Genomic DNA, 16,791 nt, shown 5'->3' with positions numbered 1-16,791 from the left:
ATGGACAGACAGACAGACAGACAGACAGACAGTTTTTGGTTATTTATTTATTTATGTTATTGATCCTGGTCAAAATTCAAGCATCCAGTAGCAACATACACAGAAATAAGATTAGCACGAGACAGTACACACACACACACACACACACACACACACACACCAGAAATGTGAAAATTAGGTGATTTGTTTAATATTAAATATAAAATATAAAATGTCCAGCAGCTGCAGGTTAAGACACTAAGCCAATGCTCAGTTTGGGATGTACAGTCTAATGTGTAGAGGAACATGACCAGTTAATAGACAAAACCGTCACATCTATCATGTATTTAAAAAACAGCTTTAACAATATTTTACTCATAAAACATACGTTACAACTGAGCGCTCTCTCTCTCTCTCTCTCGCTCTCTCTCTCTCTCTCTATCTTTCTCTCCCCAATAGAACACATACAGTAAGCTAAATAAAAGTAAACAACTCCATCTGGTGGTGGGATCGCTGTTCGCCGGACGCATTTACGTGTAAAACCGGAAGTAAAATGTCATTCACAGCCGTTTAAACTCTACAGCTACTCATTCATCGTGTCTCTCGTGTGTTGTTTGCTTTCCGGATTATTTAAACACACACACACACACACACACACACACACACACACACACACACACACACACACACAGACGATGTGCCCTGTAAAGTCTCGTCACACCTACAGGTTTGTTTATATGTTTGTGGTGGTTGTGTCTGTGAGTGTTGTTGTTACTTGTGCTCACCTAAATGTGTTCCCCACAGATGAGGACGGTCCTTTTTGTTGCTTGGCTGCTGTTTTACGTTTCACTTCTTTTAGTAGCGCGAAGAATGTGGACTGGAAAGTATTCACGAAGTTCAGTTGCTCGGACGTTTTTCATGAACGCGTTAACCGGCTCGGAGTTTAATGCCCAGGGGATGCAGGAGGTAACATGTCTCATGTAAACATGTCTCATGTAAACATGTCTCATGTAAACATGTCTCATGTAAACATGTCTCATGTAAACATGTCTCATGTAAACATGTCTCATGTTTATTACTAACTTCATCAGTTCTGTTCTAACAGTGGGCTTTAAAACACATTCACTCAGTCATTCTGTACACAATAAGTGCATAATTAACAGATTATTCTTCTTCTTCTTCCTCCTCTTCCTCCTCTTTTTCTTCCTTATCTTCTTCTTCCTCTTCTTCCTTATCTTCTTCCTTCTCTTCTTCCTCTTTTTCTTCTTCTCCTTCCTCTTCTTCTTCCTCTTTTTCTTCTTCTTCCTCTTTTTCTTCTTCTTCCTCTTTTTCTTCTTCTTCTTCTTCTTCTTCTTCTTCTTCTTCCTCCTCTCCCAATTATTCCTTATCTTCTTCTTCTTCCTCCTCCTCTTCTTCTTCCTCTTCTTCTTCTTTTATACTCTTCTTATTCTTCCTCTTCTTATTCTTCCTCATCCTCTTCCTCCTCCTTACAGTGGTATCGTTGCTCTCCTGATCTGTTAGGGGAGAAGATTCGGCCCTTATTTGTGCAGAGTCAGTTAGATGAAGAAACTCAAGCTTTTCTTCAGAGGAGTGAGGAGAAATCTGGCTGGGTTTTTACTCAAATCTACCACTCGCTCTTCTCCACCATTTTCAGCCCCATCATCTCACGGACATCTATCAATGGGTACATTTACCTTACTGCCTTTATTTCTTATTCTAGTTATTAGAGGTTTCTTGTTTTATTCATACGTATGTGAATCTGTGGTGGTTTACACACTGGGAACATTGATGCCTTGCAGCATTGTTCTCATTGCAACTTCCCATATTATATTATATTATTTATTATTAGTGTATTATTAGTGAACTCACACCACTTGCTACAGGCAGCCCGGGGTCCGGTACCGGATTCTGTGACCGTTTTTACATGACTGCCTTTTAATGTGAACCACAATTTGTTATTGCTACGATGAAGTCACTTATTTCTTGGTGTCCGATAACAGGTTTCTGGGCCGAGGCTCCATGTTTGTTTTCTCGCAGGAACAATTTCGCCAACTTCTCCAAATCCGTCCAGACTGGATAGGAGAAAAGCTGCTGGATCTCGGAGCTGGGGATGGAGGTGTCACTGAAGTGATGGGCCCTCTTTTTAAAGAGGTTTATGCCACTGAGGTGTCACTTACAATGAGGTGGCAGCTTCAAAGAAAGAACTACAGGTGTGTTTAACGTCTAAGCCAAAACACAAATACATTAAATCCATTGTCCTGTTAATATCTACAATTTGAAGATGAGACCAAAATTCAAATGAAATCCTTTGTCGGAAGGTTGTTGGAAATCGATGAGTGGCAAAAGACAGGTTTCCAGTACGATGTTATCAGCTGCCTGAACCTCTTGGACCGGTGTGACGAACCTTTACAGCTGCTCAGGGACATCAAAAAGTCTCTGGTTCCTGGCACCGGACGGCTGATCCTTGCAGTTGTTCTACCTTTTCAGCCTTACGTGGAAATAAGTAAGATTATTCTCTTTAAAAGTCTTATGAGTACCTCAACATGATCAAACAAGTAACTCACAATCTTGGTCTTAGGAGGAAGTTGGGTGCGTCCAGCAGAACACATCCATGTGAAAGGCACCACTTGGGAGGAGCAAGTTAAAAACCTGTCTGATGGCATATTCCACTCTGTCGGATTAGAGGTGGAAGCAGTGACACGCCTGCCGTATTTATGCGAGGGAGATATGCACCAGGATTTTTACGTATTAGATGACGCAGTGTATGTACTGAAGCCTCAGGACTGAGGTCCCGATTGAAGCTGGTTGTCGGGACGTTTATAGAATAGAATTATATCTGCATTGAAATCCTTTACTGTATATGCTTAATTAAGTTTCGAAATATTTCTCTATTGAAGTAAGAGGATATTAAAGCCATAGCGAGGACTTTTCTTTCAAAGTTATTTTGATGTTTAGCATAAAACACTACAGTGGAAGTATTTTAAATGATATCATTCATTTCATGCGATGTTAAGAACTGTATTAGACACTAAAATGTATAAAGATATCCAGGCCACTGTAGACAGTGGAGACGAGAACTTCCTGCTGTCTGTAAAAACACTGGGCCACATGGCCTGCTGTGCCTACCTTGCATACTTACCTGGTGTTTCTGATGAAGGATTGGTAAGCTATGCACAGACCTCATTTAAACAATATTGTATAACTTATGCACAGTTTTTAGGAAAAGTTTACACAATCTTTAGATTCATTTCCAGCCAAATGCTGGACTGGTGCTGTTGAATTTAATAAATGATGGCTGGTCTGTTCATAATTCATGTATTGAAATATTTTCAATAAACAAATACAATGCAAACCATATCATATCATGTCATACCATGTCACATAGACAGCTGTACACAGTACAACATGGAGTGAAATGCTTTCCTGTGTCTGTGTCATAAAAATAGAATCAATAAGAATAAAAGAGAAAGAGATAAAGAAGATGATGATTATGGACCAGAAATTAATTTCCTGATATTTGTGCTTTTGTTAAACAACTTAGAACATGTTCAATCATCAATAAAGCTTACTGAGTCTGTTCCACCCAAGCCTTGGCACCATACTTCACAGATGAGCTTGTATATCTTGCATATTTTGGATCGTGACCAGATCCTTTCATTCTCCATACATTGGCAGAGGATAATCTTGGTTCCAGGACTTTTGTGGCATCTCTGTATCTCTTTATGAATTGCAGTTTGTCTTTCTAGTTCTTAGTACAGTACTGATTAACTATTTGCATCTTGTTGTATAGTCTCTTTATTTCTTCTCTCAAAGTCTTCTTCAAATATTGGCTTGTAAAACCTTCACCCTGCCCTTTAGAGGTTGTTCTTGATGTCACTGACTGTTGTTATTGAGATTTTCTTCACAGCTCTCACAATGTCATCAACTGCTGTTGTTTTCCTTGGGCGACCTGTATATAACAGGACACACCTGGGCAATAAGAAACACCTGTCAATCACATGTTCCAGTATTTCTGAACACTTGAAATGTTGGTTTGTTTAAAGAAAATGTGCCATGTTCTAAGTTGTTGTGAAAATTAAAGATTTCAGGACTGAGTAATTTCTCAAAAAGAGATAAAGTATGTCCGAAAGCTGATATATACTCATAATAAAAGGCTTGGCTTTGACTTTAAGGTTCTTTTGGAAGGAAACAGATTTCTAATGTAGAAATTTCGAAATGTTACAGGGAAGATAGATGTGTATTTACACCCAGATTATTTCCGTTCGGCTAACTATGTGACATCAAAATTCGGGGCAATTTATTTCTCTATAATATTAAGGTATATCCAAATATGTCTATTATAGTTCCAGGTTGTAACTCTACAAATTGTAGTCAAATCTGAATTGTGAGTGCTCATGGAAAGCACTGAGACACATCTAGCTCTGATTTAATCTTTATCCTGATGTGGGTTGCTGTGTATCTGGGTGCTCGTGTGCCCTCAAGCGCTGTGGATTGGGCCACTGTCATTTGTTAAGAGACCAACTCTGATAAGGATAGAAATGTTTTAGCACAGGATAAAAGTGATCAGTCAGAACAACTGCTTTAATCAATACAGTGACCTTTTTCTTTTAAGTGGACACAAACCATACTAGCAATAATAAATAAATAAAAGAAACAAATAAATCAAAGTAATTAAAACAAAATAAATAAACAAAAATAAATATATAAATAAAAAATACAAATATATAAATAAAAATAAAAATCAATCTATAAATATAAATGAATATAAATAAATGAATAAATAAATCTAAATATAAAAATAAATAAATAAATAAATCTATAAATATAAGTAAATCAATCAATATAAATAAATAAATATAAATCAATCAATATATAAATATAAATAAATAAATAAACATAGATAAATAACTATACATAAATAAATATACATAAAAATCAATAATTATATAAATATAAATAAATAAACAAACAAACACGTCCCAGCATGAGAGACATAGATTATATTGGTTTGTCATGACTAAATTCGGATAATATCCGGGTTCATTCTGTATCGGTATTGGTTTGGATCAGTGCGTCCTACACTACCGCACTAAGTAGTATGTATAATAAGCTCCATTGGTCCACATTGTAACTATAGTCCTTAGTACGGAAGTGTCCATACACATGACTAACGAATCAACTCTGTCCCGCCTTCTTTTCCCAAACCCGTATTCTGATTGGTCAGTGATATGTTTGGCCACGCCCCAGGCCACGTCGCGCTGTTCTCGCCATCTTTTAACTGGGGAGTGCAGGAAGGGCCGAAGATTCGTGTGTTTCTATCAGTTTTTGTGTGTTGTGTTTGAGCTCCAGCTGTGTCGGTATCCCTGTTCTCATCCCTGGATACCTTTTCACTACCTTTCTCTCTCTGCGGACGGAATCATGAATATTTTTAGGCTGACTGGGGATCTGTCGCATTTAGCTGCTATCATCATCCTACTGCTGAAAATATGGAAGAGCAGGTCATGTGCAGGTGAGTGGTGTGTTTACAAGTTCTCTTTCAGGGCAATGCAAACAGCAACTGTGTGTGTGTGTGTGTGTGTGTGTGTGTGTGTGTGTGTGTGTGTGTGTGTGTGTGTGTGTGTGTGTGATAGAGAGAGATTGTGGCTGAGATAGACTTCCTGTTGTAAAAGAGTATTATCTGATTTAAAGCTTGTCATCGCATGGATTGTACAGGCCTCAACTACACACACACTCACTCCCATACATACACACACTCATACACACACACACACACACACACACACTCTCTCTCACTCTCCCATTCATACACACACTTGCACTCATACACACACTTGCACTCATACACACACACACACACACACGCTCGTAGCAAACTGACACACTGCCACTCCTTTTTGCTGTGAGTGAATCCGCTTAGTTAGCTGTTATACTTGTACTTAAACTTTCAGTCTCTGACAGTTCATCAGATATAGAAAATGACCTCTGACTGGTTACCCAGCTTACTTTAGCTTGAATCACTAACAAACTAACTAACTAACCCACAACCCTAATGCCATTTTCTACACTTTTATATTCGTGTGCACACAGAGCATTTTATACTCAAAGAAAAAAAGTTTTGTGTCAGTTGACAAACCTCAAGCAAACCGCCGCTCTCTCTCCTGTGTCCTAATCCTCTATGTTTAATGCATCAGGTTAATCTGCACTTTATAAAATGATCTGTCTTTATTTAGTTTTTAATATGCATTCACAAATCTGGGTGCAAATTCATTCATTCTGTTATCAGTGTTGAGCTTTTTGGGAGTTGTGTGAATCCTGTGACGTGGCAGGATGTGATACCGAGCTCACACACACACACACACACACACACACACACACACACACACGAGTCACACTACAAGATTTTTATCTTTAATATTTAAAAATTTGTTTCAGTGTTACTGTTTCTTACAGTACTGTGACTGATTCTATTATTATTATTATTATTATTATTATTATTATTATTATTATTATTATTATTATCACTTTGTCTGAACAACATGAAATGTTTCATTTTCCTGAAGTTTGTTAAAGGAGGGGTATAATTACTAAAGCCAACCTTGTGTTTAGTGTTTAAGCAGAAGCGCTTATCTAAAGAGACTTCCAGAAGTGCATTATAGTATCCACAAAAACCATCCTCGTGTTTATAGAAATATCAGAAGCCATCATGCTGAAACCCTGTTTGAGAGAAGTGGCTTTATACTGCATGATTTTTTTGCGTGAGTGAGCAAGCGGCTTTCTGTCTGATTTTGCCACGGCACAGGAAAAGCGTATGCAATATTTGTTATAAGAGCTGTTTGATTGTGAAAGTGATGGGATGTTGTAGCTCAGTGGTTAAGGTGTTGGATTACTGACCAGAAGGTTATGAGTTCAAACCTGAGGTCCACCAAGCTGCCACTGCTGGGCCCCTGCTCTTAACCCTCAATTGCTTAGCTGTATAAATTAGATAAATGTAAGTTACTTTGGAAAAAACGTGGCTGCCAAATGATGGAAATTTTAAATGCTGAGTTGTCTTAGGCAGTGATGAGCACCGTAAGGGGCTGATTGTGACCGAAGTCAGTCAAGGACAATGCTCTGATAGCAACTGAAATGTTTTGCTTAATATCTGAGTGTGAGCGCTGCTATGACACTCGTCTAGAACTGACCGATAAGAAACTAGGATAAGTAACACAAATATCAACAAATGCAGACAATAGACTATACGTTGCACTACAAACTTGTGCACAGTTGTGTCGATTCAGTTCAATTCAGTTCCATTTTATTTGTATTGCTCTTTTAACAATGGACATTGTCTCAAAGCAGCTTTACAGAACATAAATGTAAATTTATATGAGGTTATCTCTATTATCCCTAATGAGCAAGCCTGGGGTCTCTGTGCAAGGAAAAACTACTTTTAGATGGAATGAGGAAGAAACCTTGAGAGGAACCAGACTCAACAGGGAACCCATCTTTATTTGGGTGACTACAGTCCTTTCTACAGTCATATACAATCGAAACCTGGAGCTCCTGAACGACATCTGAGTTTATTATAAATTCAACTCCAACTCCTTTGTGCCAAAGCCAAATGTTCAATGATGGAGATACAGAATATGTAGAATGTGTATTAAGAGGTGGTTCTCCTCAAAGTCATCTTGGGTTCAGGAACTTCTCTTCAAATGTCCGAAAGCTTCGTGAAGCAGAAAGCCGCTGGAGCTGTACTATGAGGTGTTCTGCTGACCGGTTGCCATAGTAATAACGTTTCTTATTAGGTACAGCAATTGGCGTCCCGCTTGAAAATTGCCGCTAAAATGAAACATTCTTGAGTTTGTATAGAAACTTCAGCGGTGCATTTACGCATCATGTTACACTAGATGACAGAAGCATGCTTTGAGAACAGATCACATCACCAGTTCTCACTGAAAGCGAATGATCTCCGGTTGCTTTGTCGCTGTCAGACCATGTCTGTACGAACACCGCATTAGGCTTTAAATTTACACTATTTGGATAATGCCCTGGTTAAGAGTGATTTACATTTTAGACACCTGAGAAATTAAGGGTTAAGGGCCTTGCTCAAGGGCCCAGCAGTGGCAGCTTGATGGACCTGGGATTCGAACTCATAACCTTCTGATTGGTATCCCAACACCTTACCCACAAGGCTATCACGTCCCATTTTAATTGCCGCAACGTCAAGAGGAAAATTCTGCATGTCAGTCTGGACAGAAGATTAAAACCTAAAGGAAAAGGCTTCAGATTTATCCTGATTTTTGCCTTAAAAACAAGACCCATGGATTGTCTTTTTTGTTTGTCTTTCAGGTATATCTGGGAAAAGCCAGTTTCTGTTTGCACTGGTTTTCACAACACGCTACTTGGACCTTCTGACTTCGTTTATCTCCCTGTACAACACTACGATGAAGGTAATCTGGCACAGACTTGCCACCTCGTCCGCACACGTTTCTGCTCCGTTAGAAAACGTTCACCCGTTTCGTTAGACCACCAACTGCATCAACTTTTCATTCTAACCAGTTCGCTTTCCCATGTCGTCGTTCCAGGTTATCTACGTCGGATGTTCGTACGCCACGGTGTACCTGATCTACGCCAAGTTCAAAGCCACCTATGATGGCAATCACGACACTTTTAGGGTGGAGTTCCTGGTCGTTCCTGTGGGTGGCCTCGCTTTTCTCGTCAACCACGACTTTTCTCCTCTGGAGGTAAGTTAGCGAGTTAGAATTCTTAGACTGAATTCTAAGACTGAATTCCTGTAGACTGGGGCGTTTGTTTCCTAAAAATTCCCACAATGCAAAAAAAAAAAAAAGCATTATTTCTCACAAAAATAAAAAATCCGGCTTCTTCTACAAATATAAAAGTAGCTTATTGTTGTAGCTCTCAAATGATTACTTACATTAGAGATTTGTAACTTTATTCGACAACATCAGATGAATCTTAATTAAAAGTTAATCTTAAAACAGCTTTTTAGTGTTAAATGATTTAAAAGAAATCCACTATTTAGCCTACGACCCTGCTTGAAGCACCGTGAGAGAGCCACACGCGGGCAGACCGACTGAGAGAGCCACACGCGGGCAGACCGACTGAGAGAGCCACACGCGGGCAGACCGACTGAGAGAGCCACACGCGGGCAGACCGACTGAGAGAGCCACACGCGGGCAGACCGACTGAGAGAGCCACACGCGGGCAGACCGACTGAGAGAGCCACACGCGGGCAGACCGACTGAGAGAGCCACACGCGGGCAGACCGACTGAGAGAGCCACACGCGGGCAGACCGACTGAGAGAGCCACACGCGGGCAGACCGACTGAGAGAGCCACACGCGGGCAGACCGACTGAGAGAGCCACACGCGGGCAGACTGACTGAGAGAGCCACACGCGGGCAGACCGACTGAGAGAGCCACACGCGGGCAGACCGACTGAGAGAGCCACACGCGGGCAGACCGACTGAGAGAGCCACACGTGGGCAGACCGACTGAGAGAGCCACACGCGGGCAGACCGACTGAGAGAGCCACACGCGGGCAGACCGACTGAGAGAGCCACACGCGGGCAGACCGACTGAGAGAGCCACACGCGGGCAGACCGACTGAGAGAGCCACACGCGGGCAGACCGACTGAGAGAGCCACACGCGGGCAGACCGACTGAGAGAGCCAGACCGAGACAGAGAGAGAGACTAAATTGAACTCTTCTTAAATCAACTCATGGGATATTTTCAATCAGTATAAACAAATGAATTATTTTATCGCATTTTAAATTCTGATTGTAAGCCAACAGTCCTGACTCCTTTTCAGTGTGAGACAATTTCCCCTCTGGTGGATTAACTTTTATACAGAATTTTAGTGGTTGAAGATGAGGCTGATGGGGCACGGTGGCTTAGTGGTTAGCACGTTCGCCTCACACCTCCAGGGTTGGGGGTTCGATTCCCGCCTCCGCCTTGTGTGTGTGGAGGTGTATGTTCTCCCCTTGCTTTGGGGGTTTTCTCCGGGTACTCCGATTTCCTCCCCCAGTCCAAAGACATGCATGGTAGGTTGATTGGCATCTCTGGAAAATTATCCCTAGTGTGTGATTGTGTGAGTGAATGAGAGTGTGTGTGTGTGCGCTCTGTGATTGGTTGGCACTCCGTCCAGGGTGTATCCTGCCTTGATGCCCGATGACGCCTGAGATAGGCACAGGCTCCCCGTGACCCGAGGTAGTTCGGATAAGCGGTAGAAAATGAATGAATGAAATGAAAGATGAGGCTGATGAACAAACATTTGGGGCATCTCAGAGAACATCAACGTTGATATCAATGTTTACTTTGAAGATATTGAAGAAACATTTGTGTGAAACAAAACAAACTTTTTTTTTTAATGTTTCTGTGAATATATTGCTCCGAGTAGACTAGATAATAACAGAAAACTCGAGTGTCTCAGTGGTTAAGGTGCTGGACCTCTGATCAGAAGCTTGTGAGTTAGAATCCCAGGTCCATCAAGCGTCCATTCTTTAGCCCTTGAGCAAGGTCCTCAACCCTCAATTGCTCAGTTGGAAAAAAAATGGAGACAAAAATGCAATTCACTCGCTTCTGCAGCTGCTGTAAATGTGCTTTTATACAAGCCATTAAACTCCACTGTGAAGCGCGACATGACAAAGACAGTCAATGCTGAAGATCATACGACAAAACAGGCAGAAACTATATTTTTTGGTCTCTACATGAGATTAACCTTGAGTTTTGGTGTCATCTTTTTTCTTCCTGTTCTGTTGTAGATCCTCTGGACTTTCTCCATCTACTTGGAGTCTGTAGCCAGCCTTCCTCAGCTGTTTATGATCAGTAAGACTGGGGAAGCTGAGACCATCACCACACACTATCTGTTCTTCCTGGGCCTCTATCGTGCCCTGTATCTCATCAACTGGGTGTGGCGCTTCTACTTTGAAGGCTTTTTCGACATGATCGCCATCGTGGCAGGCGTCGTTCAGACCATCCTTTATTGTGATTTCTTCTATCTCTATGTAACAAAAGGTAAGAGACTGTAGACTGGAGTTTAGAGCTGCCATTAAAACTGTGTGTGAGATTTTATGCTTATCAAAGAGTTTATAATGCTTATCAAATGTTGAAAATGTTTCATTCATTAATCAGGAGGGAGAGAGAGGGACAGACAGACGGTGAGCGAGTAAGAGAGAGAGAGGGACAGACGGACGGTGAACAAGTAAGAGAGAGAGGGACAGTCAGACGGTGAGCGAGTAAGAGAGAGAGAGGGACAGACGGACGGTGAACAAGTAAGAGAGAGAGGGACAGACAGACGGTGAGCGAGTGAGAGAGAGAGGGACAGTCAGACGGTGAGCGAGTAAGAGAGAGAGGGACAGACAGACGGTGAGCGAGTAAGAGAGAGAGGGACAGTCGGACGGTGAGCGAGTAAGAGAGAGAGGGACAGACAGACGGTGAGCGAGTAAGAGAGAGAGAGGGACAGACGGACGGTGAACAAGTAAGAGAGAGAGGGACAGTCAGACGGTGAGCGAGTAAGAGAGAGAGAGGGACAGACGGACGGTGAGCGAGTAAGAGAGAGAGGGACAGTCAGACGGTGAGCGAGTAAGAGAGAGAGGGACAGACAGACGGTGAGCGAGTAAGAGAGAGAGGGACAGTCGGACGGTGAGCGAGTAAGAGAGAGAGGGACAGACAGACGGTGAGCGAGTAAGAGAGAGAGGGACAGTCGGACGGTGAGCGAGTAAGAGAGAGAGAGGGACAGTCGGACGGTGAGCGAGTAAGAGAGAGAGGGACAGCCGGACGGTGAGCGAGTAAGAGAGAGGGACAGTTGGACGATGAGCGAGTAAGAGAGAGAGAGAGGGACAGTCGGGCGGTGAGCGAGTAAGGGAGAGAGAGGGACAGTTGGACGGTGGGCGAGTAAGAGAGAGAGAGAGAGGGACAGTCGGACGATGGGCGAGTAAGAGAGAGAGAGAGAGAGGGACAGTCGGACGGTGAGCGAGTAAGAGAGAGAGAGAGGGACAGTCGGACAGTGAGCGAGTAAGAGAGAGAGAGTGACAGTTGGACGGTGGGCGAGTAAAAGAGAGAGGGACAGTCGGACGGTGGGCGAGTGGGAGAGAGAGGGACAGTCGGACGGTGAGCAAGTAAGAGAGAGAGAGAAAGAGAGAGAGAGGCACAGTCGGACGGTGAGTGAGTAAGAGAGAGAGAGAGAGAGAGAGAGAGAAAGAGAGAGAGAGAGAGGGACAGTCGGACGGTGAGCGAGTAAGAGAGAGAGAGAGGGACAGTCGGACGGTGAGCGAGTAAGAGAGGGAGAGAGAGAGGGACAGTCGGACGGTGAGCGAGTAAGAGAGGGAGAGAGAGAGGGACAGTCGGACGGTGAGCGAGTAAGAGAGAGAGAGAGGGACAGTCGGACGGTGAGCGAGTAAGAGAGAGAGAGAGGGACAGTCGGACGGTGAGCGAGTAAGAGAGAGAGAGAGGGACAGTCGGACGGTGAGCGAGTAAGAGAGAGAGAGAGAGGGACAGTCGGACAGTGAGCGAGTAAGAGAGAGAGGGACAGTCGGGCGGTGAGCGAGTGAGAGAGGGACAGTCGGGCGGTGAGCGAGTAAGAGAGAGAGGGACAGTCGGGCGGTGAGCGAGTGAGAGAGGGACAGCTGGGCTGTGATAGCGGGGGAAGCCTGATGAATTCTTGTTTTTCTTGTCTGTAATTCATCTGTCTTGCTGTTGTCAGTGCTGAAAGGGAAGAAGCTGAGTTTACCAGCTTAAGGAGTGATAGAGACACAGAGCTTCAGTGTGGTCTGCAGAAGCGCAGGGGACACATCACTGACGTCACACTCGTGTAAGACGCCCAGGGGAGTGCAACATGGATCTGTTATTTCCTTCAACCCTCTGAGCAGCTCTGGGACACTTCTAGATTCAAGCTGTGGTAATCACACAGCTCCTACTCCAGTATCCACGTTTTATTACTTACTCAGATAAAAGAAATGAACCGTATTCTGTCAGAAAGATCACTTCAATTGGGTATAAAGCTGTTTAAAAAAAAAAAAAAAAAAAAAATCAGATGTATGAGTGTATGACGGTTGATGGGTTAATTCTTATGCAGGGTTTTTGTTTTTGTAAAACATTTAAAATTCGAGTGAATGTACCACATTTTCTAGAGCGTAAGCCGGGACATTTCTAGGTGTTGCCCTTTAATCAGTCCCTCCAGGAGTTTTAACGAGATTGTTGCAGACAAAACTGCAATACAAATTGCACAGGGTTTTTTTTTTCCCCCTGGAGAAACTCTTTAACAGGTGCTACAGTCACTGCACAAGCCTAATCGCTCTATGTACAAGGGTTTAATGTAGAAGTCTTAGTTCAGTAGTTACTGGAAAATGAAATCATCAGTTCAGTCATCGACGTGCTGATAAACCAAAATACTGTCGTCATGGCGATCACCAAATCGGGGATCCCAGCACGACGAGGTCCGTAGCTCCGTAGATGGTAAGTGAGGAGCTTTAATGTTTACAGAACTTTCCAGAAGAATTAAGCCTTCGGACCTGACACACGGATTCAGGATATGGAAGAAACACTGAACCACTACAACACACACAAACAACCAGACATTAGAATGCGAGTGTGTTTGTGAAATGCAGCTTTAGAGGCAGTGGAAAGATCCTGTGACGTCAACACGATTTAGGATCTAAATTCGACTGGAAGGGTTTTGTACACCAGAGCGACTTAGTTTCTGGAAAATATGGTACATTTAATTATAGAAACTGCCGAGCCGATTACTCTGTGGTAAAATGTATTGAATTTTGTGTTTTTTTTTTTTTTTTGTTGTTTTGTTTGCTTTTTAACTCAAAATAGATTTCTCATGCTCTGGTCAGCTCTTTTCTTCTTCCCCCCCCCCCTTTTAAATTTTATTTATTTATTTTATTTTATTTTTTTATTTACATGATAAAACAGGCACCTTTTTAAGCAATTTCTTTCCTAAACTTGTCACTATTTTCGTATAATAATGTTTGTATCATCACGAGCGAGTCGAACTTTCCCACATGAATTCTCTTGCAGTATTGACTCACTGCCTTGTATTTATAATTTAAGTAAATTATTTTATTAATTGGGCATTTTATTTGCTCAAGTAATGCATTCTGATTTCTGTTTGCTTTCCATCGTGTAATTACGGATGATCTGAGCCTTATCCCGTCACTCTGAAAGTCTGGTGTATGAAAATTGTTCAATTTATTAAGATTGTATAGAATGTAACTGCGGAATTAACAGTTTTTCATGAATAGATATGACTTTTTACCTGAATTACCCACAGAGCTGTAAAGCATGTTATGTATATTGAGTTTTCCTTATATAATAATCTTATTTTTAATTTCTGAAGAAAGGGCATTCTTGCAAATTGGGTTTAAAGGGTTTTACTGAGTGGTGTTTACGTCTGTTTCTCTTTTTAATTTCTGAAATCAATAATTTTTTTAAATTAAAACCTTCACATGACTTCTGGCTCAAATAAAGATTGTTTGAGAGATGCTGTTTGTTTTGCTGTGTTTTTATTTCAAAATAAAAGTTCATTCCAATAAATCTTTCATATGTTGGAAACAAAAGATTTTATAAAATCCAAGAATGTTCAGCTTGTACTTTTATCAAATCTTCCTGTTCCACAGATGATGTAATACACACCTGAACAAAATCTTAAGACCGGGGAAAATATTCCAAGTATTTGCATTTTTTTTGGTGGAAACGTTGCTCCAGTTTGGTGGAAACGTTGCTCCATGTAGGGAAGATGGCTTTACGAAGGGCATCCACAGTCTGGAACTGACCTCAGTTTTTGTTATCTTCCCTTGCCATCCATCTCCAAACATTCTCAAGGGGATTTTGATCAATGGAACACACAAGATGGTCCAGAAGTGCAACGTTATTGTCCTAGAAGAAGTCCTTCATCAGGCAGGCGTTGTGAATTGCAGCGTTGTCCCGTTGAAAGACCCAGTCGCTACCACACAGACAAGGGCCCTCAGTCCAGCCGTCGTTTGACACCCTGCACAAACTGAAGCTCCATTTTCCCATTGAAAGAAAAGCCCCCCAGATCATGGTGGAGCCTCCTCCACTGTGCTAGGCAGAAAACATCTCCACTGGGATCTTCTTGTAATGCCAGTGTCATTGGGAGCCATCAGGACCGTCCAGGTTAAATTTTTTCTCGTCCGAGAATAAAACTTTCTTCCATCTTTCAATCTCCCATGTTTGTTGCTTCCTTGCAAATTCCAACAGGGCAAGTTTGTGGTGTGGGATGAGATGTGGATTTTCGTGGAAGACTTATGGATATTGGGCTGCAATCAGCATCAGTAATGGCCTTAATTTGGGTCAAGGATCAGACGGATCTTCATGGACAGCCCGTTATACTTTACATTTTAAGTTATATTTTTGCACAGATTTTCACTTTTAAAGGCTATGGTCTTAAACTTTTGATCAGCTGATGACTAGATGTTTGAGTTTAAATGCAGTTTTCAATAAATTGCCTACTCTCTATTTTTTCTCTTGCTCTTGTTTCTTCTTTTGGCATTTTAAAGAAGTACTTACAACCTGGTTACGATCCACCAGTGCGAAGTGTGAATGCGTGTAATATTTTCCCTAGTTTTAAGATTTTGTTCAGGAGTGTATATGAGAGTGAATATTCTAGGGTTGGTTTTATTCTTATCCTAAATTGATGTGACAAGCAAAACAGAGCACAAGGAAGATGTTTTTGGGATGAACCCTTAACTAACTAAAGCACTTCCTGTCTTCATCTACTTTCAGCTTTTCCCATTAGGGGTCGCCACAGCGAATCATCTGTTTCCACCTAACTCTATCCTCGGTATCCTCTTCTCTCCCTCCAGTTAACTTCATGTCCTCATTTAACACATCCATATATCTCCTCTTTGTCCTTCCGCTTGACCTCTTACCTCGTAGCTCCATCTGTAACATCCTTTTACCAATATAACAATCTCCCTCCTCTGTACATGTCCAAACCACCTTAATCTAGTCTCTCTGTCCTTGTCCCCAAAACAGCCAACTTGAGCTGTCCCTCTGATGTGCTCGTTCCTAATCCTGTCCATCCTCATCACTCCTGAAGAAAACCTCAACATCCTCATCTCTGCTACCTCCGTCTCTGCCTCATGTCTTTTCCTCACTGCTACAGTCAGTAGCTGTGACTAGTCAGTGAAAACTGTTGCCTACTGGCTATTAAATTGATAACGATGTATAACTTGTATGGAATAACATGAAGGTTATTCAAAAATGTATTAGGAAAATGTCTGGGTTTTTTTTGGAATGCTGACAAATTTGCTATTATGATTTAATAAATGACAGAACACCTGATCATCACACACACACGATCTTGTTGAGCATCCCAATTCACATTTAGTCCTCTTTTGCTATTATAATATCCTCCACCCGGTCACCCTGGGAAGACTTTCTACTAAATTATGTATTGTAGCTGTGTGGAGATTTGTGTTCATTCAGCCAGAGGAGCTTTACCGAGATCAGACACTGATGACGATGTCTGGGGTTCAGTCAGTGTTCCAGTTCATCTCAATGTCGTTCAGTGGAGTTGAGGTCAGGTTTCTGTGTAGGACATTTGATTTCTTTCACTTCAGTCTTGGCACATCATGGCTACATGGAGCTTGTTTTGTGCAAAGGGACATTGTTGTTAGGACTTAGTTCCAGTGAAGGGAAATTGTAATGCTTTGGTATCAATTGTTTGTAGAAGAACAACATGGGTACAATGAATAGGTGTCTAAATTCATTTTGTTGTATTGTGTATGTCAGGGCTCTCAAGTTTTGAAGACAGATGTCAAGAGTGACATCTCCAACCACTGC

At 41.9% G+C, this 16,791-nt stretch overlaps 2 protein-coding genes across 4 annotated transcripts; both read left to right on the top strand.

Moving 5' to 3' along the window:
* The first annotated feature begins 544 nt into the window (after nucleotides 1–544).
* On the top strand, nucleotides 545–3,334 carry mettl9 (methyltransferase 9, His-X-His N1-histidine). 3 transcript variants are annotated; one of them, XM_060861831.1, is made up of 6 exons: nucleotides 545–706; nucleotides 839–945; nucleotides 1,473–1,663; nucleotides 1,980–2,189; nucleotides 2,298–2,482; nucleotides 2,558–3,334. In XM_060861831.1, exons 2-6 carry the CDS (start codon nucleotides 850–852, stop codon nucleotides 2,764–2,766), a joined length of 891 nt encoding a protein of 296 aa, XP_060717814.1. In that variant the 5' UTR covers nucleotides 545–706; nucleotides 839–849; the 3' UTR covers nucleotides 2,767–3,334. The 3 variants fall into 3 exon arrangements, with proteins under 3 accessions (XP_060717814.1, XP_060717806.1, XP_060717798.1); XM_060861823.1 differs by having other exon boundaries at nucleotides 784–945; XM_060861815.1 differs by lacking the exon at nucleotides 545–706 and having other exon boundaries at nucleotides 769–945.
* Nucleotides 3,335–5,228: 1,894 nt separating this feature from the next.
* kdelr2b (KDEL endoplasmic reticulum protein retention receptor 2b) lies at nucleotides 5,229–14,468 on the top strand. The gene is made up of 5 exons (XM_060861802.1): nucleotides 5,229–5,488; nucleotides 8,308–8,408; nucleotides 8,544–8,702; nucleotides 10,743–10,995; nucleotides 12,683–14,468. The coding sequence occupies exons 1-5, from the start codon at nucleotides 5,398–5,400 to the stop codon at nucleotides 12,715–12,717; spliced, it is 639 nt and encodes a 212-aa protein (XP_060717785.1). The 5' UTR covers nucleotides 5,229–5,397; the 3' UTR covers nucleotides 12,718–14,468.
* Nucleotides 14,469–16,791: the final 2,323 nt, after the last annotated feature.

The sequence above is a fragment of the Tachysurus vachellii genome, chromosome 2, assembly GCF_030014155.1.
Source record: "Tachysurus vachellii isolate PV-2020 chromosome 2, HZAU_Pvac_v1, whole genome shotgun sequence".
NCBI classification, from domain to species: domain Eukaryota; kingdom Metazoa; phylum Chordata; class Actinopteri; order Siluriformes; family Bagridae; genus Tachysurus; species Tachysurus vachellii.
This window is presented reverse-complemented; position numbering and strand designations above follow the sequence as displayed.